This window comes from Chrysoperla carnea, chromosome 2 (assembly GCF_905475395.1).
Source record: "Chrysoperla carnea chromosome 2, inChrCarn1.1, whole genome shotgun sequence".
Lineage (NCBI taxonomy): Eukaryota > Metazoa > Arthropoda > Insecta > Neuroptera > Chrysopidae > Chrysoperla > Chrysoperla carnea.
This window is the reverse complement of record NC_058338.1, coordinates 26,522,944-26,538,976: the sequence shown is the minus strand read 5'-3', so window position 1 is coordinate 26,538,976 and position 16,033 is coordinate 26,522,944. Positions and strand designations below refer to the sequence as shown.

The following is a 16,033-nucleotide window of genomic DNA, read 5'->3' as shown; positions in this document are numbered from 1 at the left end:
GTGAAATTAAAATAAAACAAAATAAATATGTAAGACATCGGATATCTATTTTTGAAATGATATAATTTTATACATTTCTCTAAACTTTTCTTTCAATGTTATCTTTTCTTCTTTTACTTTTTCCGGTACATAACATAGTTTACCGCTCATGTTTAATCCTTTACAATGAGGACAGACACCCTTTATTGGATACTTATATAAAAAATGTTTTTTATCGCCATCGTATTTTTCGAAAACCTGGTCTGGTTTACAATCTAATAAAGGTCTATCTGAATACAAATATTTTCGTTTCCTGTTGTCAGGATCAAACAATTCCTTCAAGTTTCTGGCTTTTTTATTGATTTTCTTGGCTACATGCGAACATTCATCGACACATTTAGTTCTTGAACAGGTATACTTTGGTCTAACAAAAAAATAAAAATATGTGGTTAATTTATATTAGTCAAAACTCTCTTCTTGTAATTTAGAGTGTTCATCTAATGTTTATCAGTTAGAGGCAGGTTTTAATTGAACCAGAAAACTGGGATTGAATTTAATATCCGTATAAGATGTGTACTTTTGAAATTAACATTTTTCGTTTGAAGAATTTTCCTCAATTAAACGTTTTTTTTCGAGTTTCAAGCTACATAAAATTGTAAAAGCAACCTGTATATACCTAAAAAAAACATCATGTGAAAATTCTGAGCTTATACATACTTTTCTTCTGGACAAGGTTCTTTCTTGACATCAGAAGCGCAATAATTACCAGTTTGACATAATTTTCTTGGTGGATAAACTTTTTCTAGTTCTTTTTTTGGACCACATCTACCCACTGGACATGCTTCCTCTATATTCAATTACATTTTTAATCAAATAGTATTATGTCTCAAGTCAAAAAAAAAATGTTATAATTCTGAAATTTCGTCCTTAATTTTAAAGCGTGGAGAATTCGAAAATACATCAGAAAGTTAATATTAAAGGAGTTAAAACTAAGATTTATAAAACAACTCCTTTACAAAAATGATTGAATCATAATAAGGAAAAGATATGATCATTGTGTATCATTAGACCATACAAATTTATTCTTCTATAAACTTTTCGAAATAATTAATGGAAAAGTATACACTTTGATTATCTTTAAAAGAATTTTTAATTGATATCTCTAACTTAAAATATTTGAAACATAGTTTAAATATAATTTACATATTTCTTACCATCAATAGGAATTTCTCTAGAATCAATTATTACAGTTTTGTAACAACTGGAAATAAACAAATTTTTTAGTTTTAACTAAGGTTTTTATAGTTATATAGGATTTTTAAAATATCATAACAAAAATTTCAAAATTTTACTGTGATTCGATAAAGTTATTTACTTTTTATTAATATTATATTAATTTATTTTGTTGATTATCTCGCAAAGTAAGCTTCAGATCCAAAATTGGTAAATAACTTTTTCCTTCGTCTTTATGAGCTTATTCTGTAGGCCAATGATCTGCAGTCAATAACAGATCAACCTGTATACCTGCTAACGTGAGAAACAGTTTCTTCGGCAGCTACGAAACTAGTACCTAACAAATTGATATAATAAAATAAGTAACGAAACATTATAATAATTTATAATTACCATCTAGAAGGATATTCAGTGTCATCAATTATATCTGTCTTTATATTTCTGCCGGTACTTTCATAAACCTTCGCAACGCTACAATCTTTTTGATTACAGAAAACTTCGGTAGGCTTGCAAGGCCTATAAGCATCTGCATCATTTTCACAAATACCGCATTCGACGAAAGATGTTTCGTGAAAACTTTCTTCTTCCTTTTTAACTTTTATTTTATGCTTTCTTTTACATTTTACATTTTTTGAACGACATGCTGGACACTTTCTACAAGTATAATTATCTACACATACTTTTATTTCAGCATCACAAGTGACGTCTTCTTTGTTTTCCGAACAAATCTCTCCTTCTTCAACGCAATGTTTATTATTCTTTTTTGGAGTTTGAAAATTTTCTATTTTTATTTCAGGGTAACATGGGTCGTCCGTTTCTTGGCGATTTGTCCAACGTTCTCCACATAGTTTTTCACAACTATCTTTTGGATTGAAATTCATGCTAATTTTTCTTTTCTTTTTCGCATTTTTCAATGATGGTGTCTTTAGTTCAGGATTATCAAAATCGGCCGAACATCCAGGGCAGTTTTCATAACTAGGATTGTCGCAACAATCACTGTTTTCATTAACAACAGAAGTTTTTTGTTGCTTTTCTTGCATTTTATATGAATTTTTTTATAACTATTTCAAAAAATTTACCATTTACAGAAATTTTTTCCTGTAACAAAATAGTAATTCGTTTTATTTTTGACAATGCAGTGATTTTGGACGTACGTTTTTCCTCGTTTTCCTTAAGCGAGACTCGTTTTTCCATAAAATACATTTAAAGTGATGAAATTGCATGCTTTATTTCTTCAATAAGTGACTTTTTCTAAATATTTAGACATCAATATTTCAAATCGAATAATTTTATTCTTAGTTTTTGTCCAAGTTCTAACAGGATTTATAAATGAAATTCGAAATAGAAGTCTCAAGTATGATCATATAGTCATTTTTTGAGGAACTACCTTAAGTATATGGTAAAGGGAAATAAAAAATTGTTATTTTTTCGATATGTAATTGAAAGAATAACTTTTGATCCGAAATTCCAAAAACAGTCAATAAAAGAAACCGATTTGCATGGTAAATATATTTTCACTTACTTGTATTTTTTTAATTTATATATTGTATATATTTTTTTTTGAATTTGCTGGTATATTTTTTTAAGAGATTACATTAATTATACAATTCTGACAATTTAAACTCGAAATTTTGAAATATATGTCATATGTCACTCAAGTCAAAATAAATAAAGTTGTATGGAGTGTTTCGCAAACTTATTGATAAGTATTAATTTCCGTTTTTGAGATATTAATTTTGACATAAATTTATCAAAATTGGGAACGTAGGCATAATTATCTCGTGTTTTAAACGGTCAAAATTTTTGAAATTTTGTGATTTGAGCCCTATTAAGTTCGTATATTTAATTTCTAGTTAAATTCTGCCCAACAAGCTTTTGCATTAGCATAGGAACTGCAAATACTATGCTGGAAATGTATTAAAGGAAAACAAAATTGATATTACACAAAAGCACATTTTATTTATTTAAGTAATGATTACATAGTCGTTTTTCTTAAGAATACACTTTAAAATTAAGAATTTAATCGCAAACATATCGATTTACCTACACTAGGTTTTAGGTAGTTTTATGCACGTTACGTGGACTTTATTATTCAGATCTACTTTAGAATTATCCCTATTCAAAAAATGGAAACTTATTCTAATATAAACATCAGTGATGGCTTCAATTCAACCATTTCAGACATTTATCAAAGCATCTGTTTATTTCCTGATAGTTATCTTGATTGATAGGAAGCTGGAGCCATAAACAATTGATTAATCAATTATGCATACCGACACCTAATCGAATAATTTCTAGTCGAGTGCTTTTTTAAGATGTACAATGCTGACTTTCTCTATAAGCTTTCAATATGAAATAAGTAACGAACACCTTTTTAGTTTTTGTTTATTAGAATCGACTGAATTATTTTTTTAATTTCGAATAATTCCATTTTCTCAACAACATCTCTGGGCGATACTCCTAATTTATCTGTTTTATCCAATCGACAACCACATTTCAGTAAATATTGAACAGTTTCTGTATGACTATTAAGACAAGCCTAGAAAAGAAAATATATTCGTAATAGTAACGCTTTATTCACGCTTTCACAAAAATTTGACAAATAAAATTCGCCAGTATTGCAAGGCTGAGAACATGGCCTTAGTCTTGGTTTTGGTCTCTAAATATAGGTATTGGCCTTGCTACCATAAGTGTTGTCTTGATCTTGGCTTTTGCGTTTGATTTGCATTCGACAATTATACTTTTTAAACGCCAAATTCACTGAATCATATTTGACACCTCAATCAATTCCGCGAATAGATGATAATAGGTAATGTATTTTGATCTGCAAGTTTAGGAGGTAATAAGTAATCATAGCAATTTAAAAATTATTACCAAATATAATGGCGTGCGCCCAGTGCTGTCTGGTGTATCTAAATCAGCTCCAGCAATTTCGAAAGATTTAATTACATCTAAATACCCATTTGCAGCGGCGAATGATAGTGATTCACTTAACATATCCGCATTTGTATTGACATGTGCTCCGCATTCAACTAATAATCTAGAACATAAAGAATTATATATAGCACCTCTTTCTTGTACGCATTGCTTAATGTATACATAAGTACTCTCTCATACTCGTGGAAGATGTACTATACCAAGATGTAAATTAAACAACGAGTATTTACTTACTTAATAACTTCATTATGCCCATGTTGTATGGCATCCATTAATGCTGTTCGATTGAAATTATCTTTAATATGGACATTAGCACCATACTCTAATAAATATCGCACAATTTCAACATTTCCTAAGGTACATGCAAGATGTAACGGTGTTCTCCCGTCTAAATTTGGTGCTGATAAATTACAATTAGCTTCGCGTAATTTGACTAAAGAATTTACATCATTTGTTAGAATTGCTGTTGATAGTAAAAATGGTTCCAGCCATAGCTTTAATTCTTCGACTTCTTTCTTTGAAGTGCGCCCTAATCTTTGAGCAACTGTAACAACCATATCCAAATCATCTGTCTAAAATAAATTAATGAAATTAGTATTAATTTCTAGGTGGAGTCAAGTTCACAATTCTTACCTTCTTTTTTTGAGTCATTTCTCCTCGAATATTTTTAGCCATCATCTAAAATGAAATAAAATCGTTTCTAAATTTTAACACAAAATCTCCTACGAATTCTACATGACATCTGTAGAGCTGTCGATATTTTTCCCAAAGTACTCAGCTGGCGCAACCTACCGAATGCATTTATTTAAAGCAAACATTCGCCTTAGAGTATTTAATTATCGAAAGTGGACTACCAACTCTTAAACTAATGACAAAATTCTGAGAGCTCCATACATTACGACAAACTACAATTTAATTGAAAAAGTTAGCACTAGAAGAGATATTTAATTTCTTAAAGGTACTGGGTAATGCAACTAACTGGCAACTACTGTTGCTCTGACTCATCGCTTCTAAATCCTCCTATTATCACAACCATCTTAGTAGATTACACAATTAAGCTAATTAAGAAGCAAAGAGACTTATGGGATTATTCGAACTTTTACGAGTTATTATTTCATTTTATAATACTTTAAAATAATAATACTCAGTATACGACTAAACTGTTCATGCAGCACTTTTATATTTTGAACAAACTGCGATACTTATTATACTTAGGCATGGCCCGTTAGTTAAAAAACTATGCTCTGGTTATTCTGTTTGTCGCTACGGATCTACATGAAAATTTTCCTCATAAATAATCTCTTTGACAAGAAATTAAAATTAAATTTACCTCTTTTTTTGTTTCATGATCCCATTCATCTTTGGACAAAACATAGCATAGTTTTGTATAAGCTGCTTCTGAAGTCATATCGGAACCTAAAATAACTCCTATATCTGAAAGAACCTGAAACAGAGAAGATTTAATTCAATTTTGATTCTTATTTATTGCATAATTATACTTCTTACTTGCCCAGTTTCATAAATAGTCTCAACATTGCCATCTGGACATTGTGATATATTCACAATAAGAACACCTGCTTCCACGGCTGCTTTTAACTCTTTAATTAAATCTTTTCGATTTGTTGGAATATTCCCGGCACCATACGTTTCGATGATAACACCTTGTATGGGTGGTTGCAATGAGGCACGTACTACATTCACATCAATATTTGGATGTATACGGAGCAATCCCACATTTTTACTCAAATTTATGCGACACTTAAATTTTTTGATGCCAAATGGACGAAATACTCTTCCCCAAAACACTAAAAAAAATTATTTTTTAATATTCAAAGGGTTTTACATTAAGAGTGATCTTTAAACAAGTATCGAATGAGATATCATATTAATCAAGATAACTTTACCAGATGAATAGGAAAGTATTAGTATTCTAGCATTATTTTCACATAACCAAAATAAAGTTTTAAAAAGGGAATGTTAAAATTGAAGAAGAAATTTAAAGAGAAAAATTTTTGACTTACCATCAATGGCTATTCCAATGTCTGCTAGAGGTGCACATCGAGGCGATTCAAATGCATGGAATTTATTTGAACTTATTTTACAAGTACAATTGCCACGGAATAGTTTATCTTGAAATAATACTGTAACTTCTGGTATATGAAAATTGCCAGCTATAATTAAGGAGGCCATAAAGTTCGCACGACCATCACTTCTGCTGCCAAATATAGAAATCTAAAATTAAATTTTAAAGTGAAACAATGGTACTGAATAGCAAAGCCACTAAATAATTGAGCCTGTCCATCAAATGCCAATTCGACATGAACTTTTTGTACCCAGAATAGAAATTTGAATCAATAAACATGCCATTTTTTAATCAAATCAATTTCAATATCTCAAATTATGTATAAATAATTTTCCGTAAGCTATAAAAAAATTAATTGTTTTTCATACTTACTTGTGCCCCCGTCACAACAACGGTTTTACCTAAATTTTCTAACATAAATGATAAAGCTGATGATGTGTAGGCTAATGTATCAGTGCCATGAAGAATTACAAAACCATCATAGTTTTGATAATTTTCCTATGAAATTATAATCACAAATTAAAACAAATGTGAAAACGTTATGAAAATTACTAGCAATTACCTCAATATTCTTGGCAATTTTCTCCCAGTCATCAACACCCATATTACTTGAGTCCAACAATGGTTCAAATTCTTTAATCAGATAAACAACACGATTTTTCTCTGGAGATTCGCTAAAAAATATTAAATGGGAATGAGTGACTGGAGAAATTTGTATTTCATCTTATACTTCTTAGTCTAAGATCCCAATTAGGATCGACCTTCACCCATCTGTTTACCGGATGAAAGTTATTTTTTATGAAATATAAAATGTTAACAAATATCCCTGCAATGGGTTGCCTAAAAAAATGTGGTCCAGACTACTTTTAGTGAAAATATCAAGAGTAAAATTTTTAGAAATTTTTCACTGACTTGCATATCTTACGAATTTTGATCTACTCGAAAGTAAAAGCCATAAAGAATATGCAGCAGCTATGTTTTCTGCCTTTTTTCGTTCACTATTATCGCATTTATACAAGTTGAAAATAGTAATTACGTGCATCTGTTAATTCATTGACTCGCATATCTAAATAAAGATAATTTTGTTACAATTACGGTGGCATATGATTGGCCACAAAATATTGGTCAAAAATAATGTTTACAAGCTTTCCAAGTTTTGATATTTATATTAAAAATGGTCTGGACCATATTTTTTAAGGCAACCCGTTACAGGAATATTTGTTAATATTTTACATTTCATAAAAAATAACTTTCATTCGGTAAACAGATGGGTGAAGGTCGACCCTAATTCGGATCTTGTACTATCTGCAGTGTATATTTTGTATTTATATGTATTATACTTACGGTAGCACAAGATATGGCGAATCTTTTCGAAAGTGTTCGTTTGCATACTTTTCATCGTGTAAGTCTCGATATTGTCTAATTTCTTTTTCAAATGCCCCAGGTTCAGCAGGTATTTGGCCAGACTTATTTTCTGGAGATTTTTTACCTATAAACAAGAGGTTCCAAAAATTTCATAGATTATAATAGTCTGTCATACTCCAGACGCTGTTTATAAGATCAGTATTCGCATGCCTTCCTTATTTGACTCGAGAAGATTATTTATTGATTCATCAATGTCCTCCTTGATTCATATATCACATGCATATGGCTTTCATGTTATACAAGAATAAAAAAAAGTAGTAAAACCCTTACAATGCCTCCAAGTTGCCTCTTACAGTTTGGAACTTTTGCATTATAGGTACCATAGAACAACTAAACTAATTTCCAAAACTCTCGAATTTTTACCCTGAGTTGCCATCATTTTGTATAATTTCACTAGGCTAATATAAAGTTTTTAATATATAGATTTTTCCAAATAGTCAGCCGTAGCTAGCTCAGCGGAAAAGTTTATACTTTTTATTAAAAAAACAATACTTTAGTTAATTATTTTGTATACAAAGCCATTTGGTGTTCACATGAAATTTTTCTTCATAGAAGTGAAGAGGTGAAGCTACTTACTTTCTGTTTCAACCATTCCAATAGTACCGCCAGTATACAATACTAAAATTCGAGATTCGTGTACATTTGGAGTATATCGGGAAAAACTTCGGCGGCGAATTTGTTCGGTTGAATTCACAGTAAGATATTTCCCGTGAATTCTATCTAAGTCATCATCTAACGATTGCCCATTTTGTCCATTCATCTAAACAAATACAAAATTTTGATTTTTTTTTCAAATTACAAAATTTTTATTTTTCTTCAAAACAAAAAAACTACTTTTTATGGAAATTCCTAGATTTATATAAAAGTGGGTGAGAAACTTTTTAAATGCATTTACTCCAAATGAGAACGAGACTTCTGTTTCTTTCCATGTTGCAACATCTTAATTAAGATGCTGTTTTATCCTGTAAATTATTATACATTATGTTTTCTGACTTCAAATTGAGTCCTATTATGTCCAAATCCATTTATCGCTACATCAGAAAGTTCATTTTTACCTATTTCGTTCTTAGATTCTAAACTAAAATAAATAACATGTTGCAAGTCTGGTACAAAGTTCGATGATTCATTGATGTATTTATAAAAAAAAAGAAAACCAAAACTCAGATGTGTATTTTTTTAACCGAGCAGTTTTCTTATTAATGAGCGAACATTTATTCATTGTGATCTTAGATCAAAATATCTTATACTTTCCGATAGTAAATTATATGATTTTTTCAAGGTCACATAATGGAAAAACCCAATTTTTTAATAACTATAAAACAAACTGCTTCATGGCATAAGATTAACATGAATTTATAATCTCAAAAGATAAAAGATGTAAAAAAAATTAAATTTTTGTATCAAAACTGACTTTTACTTTGACTCTACGGTTTTGCAGTTCTCGCTGCAGCACTAATACATTCTTAATGGAAAAAAACATTTTTTAAATAGTTATAAAATAAACTGAAATATTTGATTATTACCATATAAGATTGTATTTGCGAAATAAAATTAATTTACAATTTCAAGAGATAATGATAATGAATGTCACAAAAATAAGCAAACAAATAAATTCTCTAATAATAAGCATTTTCAATAGATTGTCTCCTCTAAAGGTAACTCTAAAATAATATCGCTTCTATGTTTTATGGCCACAAATCAATTATAAAAACAAAATATAATTTTTGTGGCGTTAACTTTAGAGAAAAATGAGTTATTTAACAAAATCGAGAAATCTCGTATGAAACACACATGTTTTATTAAATCCTAACTGCAATTTTATAATCAAAATTTAATTTCTGTTAATCGTAAATTATTCGAAGAATTGTTACAAGTATTCTGTCGTGCGAAAATGGATAAGAGAGAGTGAATGAAAAACAAATTTGATCTAAGGTGTCCATCAAGGCTTTGTCTTTTTTTCTTTTTTTGCTAAATTCAAAGTAATTACAAAAAAAAAAATAGCGTGATGGGCAGCATGACGGCATACAAATAGAATCAGATTTCTACCGCTTTGAATTAGAAAATTAAAAACAATATATATTTTACCTTAATTTCGGGAATTATTCTTCTTAAATACACACACGCAGAAATAAATAAAAAATTAAAAATAATTTAGAAATGTAAAAATTAAACACTTAATAACTTAACTATTTTACTTTCAAAACATTTCAACACATAATAATCTTAAAAATTATATGGAGCATAAATTAATAATAATAATTGAAAGACTTTCAAATTACAAACTGCAATTGATAACACAACTAATATGCAAACTAAACAAAAAATTATTATTTATTTGAAAAGTTTTGTAATCGTAACTTTATTTAGATAAATATTATTTATTACTGGTTAATAATTTTTAATGGGGGTCTAAAGATAATGAAACATTATAGATTTAATGTTTGATTACAGAATAGTGATGATACAGTAAAATTAATTTAAATATCGGCGTAATAAAGAATAAATTGGTAGTCTCTTGAAACTTAGCATACTGACTGGTACATAGATTATTATAACAATTTTGTAAAAATAAAAGTCAAATCAAAATTAGGCATCGGATTAAAAAAGTCTCCAACCAAATTTGTAGCTATAAATAGTAATGCTACATATTTTAGTTTTTTATACAACTGTCTAGCATTAAAATTCGCCAAGGTATGATAGATTTAACTTTTATGTCACTCTGTGTCACAAAAAACGGACGGATTTATATAGAGTATACATGTAGGTAAACACGTGGGTTTTGACATAGAGATATGTTATCGTAATATGTAAGCATATTATGGTCAGAGCTCTGGTTAGAATAGTATTCAACAAACTAATGTGAAAAGACTAGTTTAAAAAAATTAAGGGAGGTGGACCATTATAACTTCCCAAATTATGAAATTTAATATCATTGGACTTTTTAATAAAAACAACTATTGCCGTGTTTTTCAAATTTACAAATGCTTCAAACCATATGTAAGAGAGATTTTAATGATCCCTGCGGCTGAAGAGGACCTCCAACCAAGCTCTTCAGCTAACTTAATATAGCCAAGTCAAATTCAACACGTGAGATTCAGCTAATAAAATGAAATCCCAACTATACATTTCTGCTTAGTTAATGTTTGGGATAAGGTTGACATCCAATAAAACAATACACAGGGAAGTCAAAAATATACCATTTATTGTAAATAAAATTTTTTGACATATTATACAAAATCAGTACAAAAATTTAATCTTCGATCATGTGTTTTCGCATATATTTTGCTGATACTATCATATAACAAATTGAATCTTCATGGATTTTGTACAGTATCTAATTTTTATTAAGTTTATAACAAATGCAGGAGACAAGGGGAGGTCAAAAAGTTTTTAATGAAAAAATCAATTATTTGTTGAAAAATCTAGAAGTAATACGCATTGTCTATGGTGGTACCAATGATTTGGCAGTTAACTCTCCCCTATATAGAGAACATTGCGAATAGAGATGAATTTTTATTATTTTCAGCCAAGTGTTGCTCGATAAGCTTTAACTTCAATTCCTTCCCAATGCCGATTTTTTATTTTGGAAAAAAACCTAAAAAATAAACACAAATCTTGAATATACTTATTATAAAACGAAAAATACGCCATACTTAATTATTTTATTAACCCTTGCCTGGTGTTTCAAAATTTTAGTTGCATGTTTTCTAACCAAAAATAAACAAAAAAGTTCGCACATACATGTACCCCAAAATACTTACCACCGAGATACAGAAAGCTAAATGCGAAATCAGCCGAGGTAGCCGTGGTTAAAGCAGCTTTAAAACAATAGTTGAATATTGTTACTTATTTGGCAGGTGATAAAAAAATCTTATGGGAGACACCACAAAATTTTTCACTTTTACAGAACACACAGACATTTTCTTTAACCTACGAAACGGAACGAACAAATTATGCAGGTCTTCGAAAATACCGTAAATACTAAAACTGACGCATGTTTTCAACGCACATTTTAGCTATACATTTTATTAAATAGAACTTTTCATGGGGATTCCAATTTCACTTCAATTTAACACCATATAATTCTAACAAACATAAAATGAAGATTCTAACCGCGTTACAAACAAGATTATTTATTATACAGACGACGTTATAATGAAGTTGGCTAAAGCAGAAACAGAAACTTTTCCAGCAAAACAGAAATACTTCAATAACATTTAAGCAATAATATAAAATTGAGAAATAAATCTTACTTTTCATTAATGTCGCTCAAAACTTCACGTTGCTTTGCATCAAGGTCATTGTAAACTACTTCCAAATTATATTTAAGGATATTTCGATTATTCATACCAACTAAATGCATTGTAGGACCAGGTGTTTTTGTTAATGCATGATTTAAAGCCAGTTGACCTAGTTCTACTCCTCTGGCCTAAAAAACCATTAAATTATTTGGATACAATTTTACTGAATTTAGTAGAACAAGTTTACCTCACAGTAAGTTCCAGCATCCTTACAAATTTGTTTTGTGCTATCATCAGCCGGATGCCACGATGGTGGTCCATTATTTGACAACAATCCCATTTGTAGTGTGGATGCATTTATAACAACGACATCATTCTCCTGAAAATATTTTTAAGCGTTAAAAACGAAGAAGTAAACTTAGTATATCTTGATATATATTACATATATACAGGGTGTAACAGCTTGTGGGATGTCAATCCTTGTTTGGAACAGCATTTTATGGAAACATTTTTTCTAATAATAGACAATGTAGATGATATTATTACCTTAAAAAATTGCAAATATTCACTAAGTGTATCATCAACGAGAGTAAACCGGCAATATGAAATAATTGAAGAAATTTTCACGTGGCTTTTTGCTATGCATTCTTTTAACACTGACACTGGATATCCTGTTACACCAATAAATTTTGCTTTTCCGGTTTTTATTACATGTTTCTCTAGTGTTGGCAAACATTCATTTAAAATTGGATCAAGACTTTCTGCAAATTCAATATCATGGACCTAAAACAAATTTGGGAAATGAATAAAGTATATTTTAAAATATCATTTCCCTGGAAATGTAATATTAAAAAAAATTTATAACAAAAAGTATAAATTCCAACAAAAATTTTTTCAATATCAATAGGGATTCTCATTGAGCATTTGATAACCCTTGTTTGTGATTTTTTCTGAACAAAAATTAATAAAATACCTCGTACGTACTTGAATAATATCCACCGAAGACAGTCCTAATAAGTGTAGGCTATGATTAACGCTTTCAAGAATTCGTTTTGAAGAATAATCGAAACTCGTAGGTCCATATCGTCCAACTTTAGTTGCAATGTAGTATGCTTCTCGAGGAATAGTTTTAAGAGCCTAAAAATTAAAGTAATGCATTTAAAATCTAAAAGTATAAAACTTTAACATTAGATTTATTTCACGCAAATAAAATTTAATGTACTTAAATTTTCAAATACTCGTAATTTTCGTGGTGCAAAATAATGTAAGTAATAAATAATTTTTTGTTTTAATCTCAATTAATTAAAATAATCGACCAGTATTTAAGTAAGTTCAATCTAAAGCAGATACTAACCTTCCCTAAGAGTGTTTCTGACGAACCCTGGCCATAAAACGGTGCTGTATCAATATAATTAATTCCACTTTTCAGTGCGCTATGAATTGTTGCAATTGCCTCCTGTTCATCACATTCTCTGAAAAAATGAGCAGTTTAAGGTAATTCTAGTATAGCATAAAGAAGTTGTTGATAGTACATGGTTATTTTATTATTTAAGGATTTTTAAAAGAGGCAAATTTTGTTTTAAATTTCTACTGAATGTATTCGTCTTTCGAAAAAACAATTTGTTTTTATGAAAAACTATTTTTCAATTTAAAGTTTCTAATAAGCAAGTCAAAAATAAGAATAAAGCAGAACCGGTTATCGCTAAACATGAAGCAAATCCCTTTTGATAGCCGTATTAACTGCAATAACGAATCTGAGTACTTGACTAAAAAGAAAAAGTGAATTATTCAGATTCTGGCTTGTTAATTTTTATGAAAACGTTGGATACGTACCCAAACAATGAACTAAAGCAAGCTCCCCCTAAACCAATTTTTGAAACCACCATTCCAGTGTTTCCAAATGGAACATATTTCATTTTTCGTACAGCCTCCTCATCATGAAAACCTTTTACAAATGTTGGTGGTAGATTTTTATCCATTTCTTTTATTTATTTATTTTTTCGATTAAAAAGATTTATTTACTACACAATTATCAGCACATTTTCATAAATCATCTTAACATTATTAGGTACACTGGAAAAAACACAGGCAAAGTGAAATTATATTTTCAAGCACAGGAACCCTTTTTTTTTACCCCGTGTATATGAAATTTTTTGTGTGGACGCAATTTTGAAATTTGTATTTATTGTTGATAATTAGAGATAAGGAAATATATTTTAGTTTTAGTGTAGACATGGTATGCTCTTTAAAAATATCGCTATGAATTATTAGAATCACCTAAAAATTTCGAATAACCCACAAGGGTAGGTAATCGAGCCTTGCTAAGTTCTAAGTAGGTAATTAAAAACAAAAAAAAACTTATTTTACCTTTGCTTAAACTCGATGAACGATTATAAAAAATTGTTATTATATTCAAACTTTAATTTAACATATAAAATGTCATTCTTATTCTAAAATTAAACACAAACTGATGGAATTAATTAAAATATTTATTTACTTTATTTGTAAAAACAGACAAAAACCCGTTCAAAAATCAACCAAACACTTTATGTTGATATGAACATTGTTCGCTTTCGTTGTGAAATAACAACATACCTTTTATTCTACACTCTTAGTGCAGAACCAAATTAATTATAGCTTCGCAGAATATTTGATATTTATCTCAACCACGTAGGTAGATATGAAAATTTTAATATACTTGAATTAAACAATAGGGGCAGCTGTAGTACCTGGAGTCAAATATACCTTGAGTCGTACTGTAATTCTCGGCAGATATTGATATTGACTGAACAGTATTTTGTATTAAAATGGGGATATTTTATCAGAATGCAGGTAAGCTGAAAACTGGTTATCAATGTGGTTTCAATCAAACAATTATTTGAGAAAAAATAAAATATTTTGATTCTTTTGATTGTCTATTTACAAGCTAACGATTGCATATTGTTTTAAAATCATACAAAAGGTAAATCATTGGATATTGGAGAGTAAATTATTATACCATATTCTAGTTTTAAACACCACAGTAAATTTTTTTACTAAGTATATAGGTAAGTGAAGTATAAATTGGAAAAAGAGGTCTCATTTACACAGAGTCGAAATACCAGTTGAAGCAGCTACTTTACTCTCTCGCTAGTACCTTCTACCTAGAGTGATCTGAAAACTTTACATGTTGATGAAAGCGCCTTCAAGTACAATCAGTGGGGATGATTCGCAGGTTCGTTAAGATGAAAGTCTAGGGACATATGTGTTGTACCATAGTTCATACATCGTGTACCAAGGCTCGCACATCACGCAAGATACCTTACACGTTTTTATCAATAGTTGCTTTAAAAAACACAAAAAATATAAATTTTGATTCTAGGTACTACACTTTCTCCTATCTTATTATTGTATTATTGGTACATGATTTAAATTATCTAACAGTTAAGGTTCTTGTTTTATAATACTTAGGAAATATTTTCATAGTATAATTTGGTCAATTGGCTACCTTCGGCGTTGGGTCTGCTCTGTACGAATAAAAATATTTTTTTAAACTCAAAACCCTTTTTACTCAAGTTTTTCGTTTAATCAGGGACTCATTCTATTAATGTAAAAATAGTTAGTATTTAAAAATTTTCTCTATACATCTCTTTGATATAAGATTAAAATGCATGGAAAATTCTAACTTAGAAGGTATTGTACTTTTGGAGAGTACGTAAACACATCGGACATAGGATAAAATTACATTAAACCAGTTTTATCAAAATAGCGCATGCGAAATGGTATATCTATACAGCAACACTTATCTCTAAGTAAATAATAAAAATAATTACATCGACAATATTAGATAATTTTTTCAATAATACTAAATTTGTTTATAAGTTTAATGACTATTTGTTAATTTTTTTACGTTTTCCATCCGGAAAATCAATAATGAATTTTAAGTAGACTTTAAATATTTAACGTTTTAAGAATTCCCTATTCAAAAAATACTAATTTTAGTCATTAATCTATATAAACATAAAATCGCACAAGCAATACATAGTACAGATATGTAAAAATAAGTATCACTGACTTTGACATTCATCTGGAAGTTGGAAGTTCTCCTATATTATAGGTCTGAAAACAAAGAAATATCAATTATTTTGCCTTACAG

The 16,033-nt window shown here is 29.2% G+C and overlaps 3 protein-coding genes across 3 annotated transcripts; all 3 read right to left on the bottom strand.

Moving 5' to 3' along the window:
- Nucleotides 1–45: 45 nt before the first annotated feature.
- On the bottom strand, nt 46–2,258 carry LOC123292587. The gene is made up of 4 exons (XM_044873301.1): nt 1,606–2,258; nt 1,194–1,240; nt 697–826; nt 46–403 (listed from the first exon to the last, which is right to left on the bottom strand). The coding sequence occupies exons 1-4, from the start codon at nt 2,250–2,252 to the stop codon at nt 46–48; spliced, it is 1,182 nt and encodes a 393-aa protein (XP_044729236.1). The 5' UTR covers nt 2,253–2,258.
- An 891-nt stretch (nt 2,259–3,149) lies between these two features.
- On the bottom strand, nt 3,150–9,905 carry LOC123291821 (L-asparaginase). Its single transcript, XM_044872245.1, has 12 exons — nt 9,743–9,905; nt 8,234–8,417; nt 7,577–7,721; nt 6,795–6,906; nt 6,605–6,730; nt 6,171–6,381; nt 5,656–5,954; nt 5,480–5,593; nt 4,783–4,827; nt 4,384–4,721; nt 4,087–4,252; nt 3,150–3,751 (listed from the first exon to the last, which is right to left on the bottom strand). Exons 2-12 carry the CDS (start codon nt 8,415–8,417, stop codon nt 3,587–3,589), a joined length of 1,905 nt encoding a protein of 634 aa, XP_044728180.1. The 5' UTR covers nt 9,743–9,905; the 3' UTR covers nt 3,150–3,586.
- Nucleotides 9,906–11,075: 1,170 nt separating this feature from the next.
- LOC123292235 (L-galactose dehydrogenase-like) lies at nt 11,076–14,356 on the bottom strand. Its single transcript, XM_044872812.1, has 8 exons — nt 14,266–14,356; nt 13,732–13,971; nt 13,253–13,370; nt 12,883–13,035; nt 12,445–12,681; nt 12,146–12,277; nt 11,911–12,086; nt 11,076–11,252 (listed from the first exon to the last, which is right to left on the bottom strand). The coding sequence occupies exons 2-8, from the start codon at nt 13,875–13,877 to the stop codon at nt 11,180–11,182; spliced, it is 1,035 nt and encodes a 344-aa protein (XP_044728747.1). The 5' UTR covers nt 13,878–13,971; nt 14,266–14,356; the 3' UTR covers nt 11,076–11,179.
- Between the last annotated feature and the right edge of the window lie 1,677 nt (nt 14,357–16,033).

Bases quoted from the DNA above. Each gene is read 5' to 3' on its own strand.
- LOC123291821 (XM_044872245.1), bottom strand. From the start codon at position 8,417: ATGAATGGACAAAATGGGCAATCGTTAGATGATGACTTAGATAGAATT. The intron at 6,382-6,604 runs GTAAGTATGAAA...ATTTAATTTTAG, and splicing joins TTGTTGTGACGGGGGCACAA to ATTTCTATATTTGGCAGCAG. The intron at 4,722-4,782 runs GTAAGAATTGTG...AATTTATTTTAG, and splicing joins AAATGACTCAAAAAAAGAAG to ACAGATGATTTGGATATGGT.
- LOC123292587 (XM_044873301.1), bottom strand. From the start codon at position 2,252: ATGCAAGAAAAGCAACAAAAAACTTCTGTTGTTAATGAAAACAGTGAT. The intron at 1,241-1,605 runs GTAATTATAAAT...GTTTATTTCCAG, and splicing joins ACTGAATATCCTTCTAGATG to TTGTTACAAAACTGTAATAA. The intron at 404-696 runs GTATGTATAAGC...TTTTTTTGTTAG, and splicing joins GAACCTTGTCCAGAAGAAAA to ACCAAAGTATACCTGTTCAA.
- LOC123292235 (XM_044872812.1), bottom strand. From the start codon at position 13,877: ATGGATAAAAATCTACCACCAACATTTGTAAAAGGTTTTCATGATGAG. The intron at 13,036-13,252 runs GTTAGTATCTGC...TTTAATTTTTAG, and splicing joins CAGAAACACTCTTAGGGAAG to GCTCTTAAAACTATTCCTCG. The intron at 11,253-11,910 runs GTAAGATTTATT...TTTATTTTTTAG, and splicing joins TTGAGCGACATTAATGAAAA to GTTTTTTTCCAAAATAAAAA.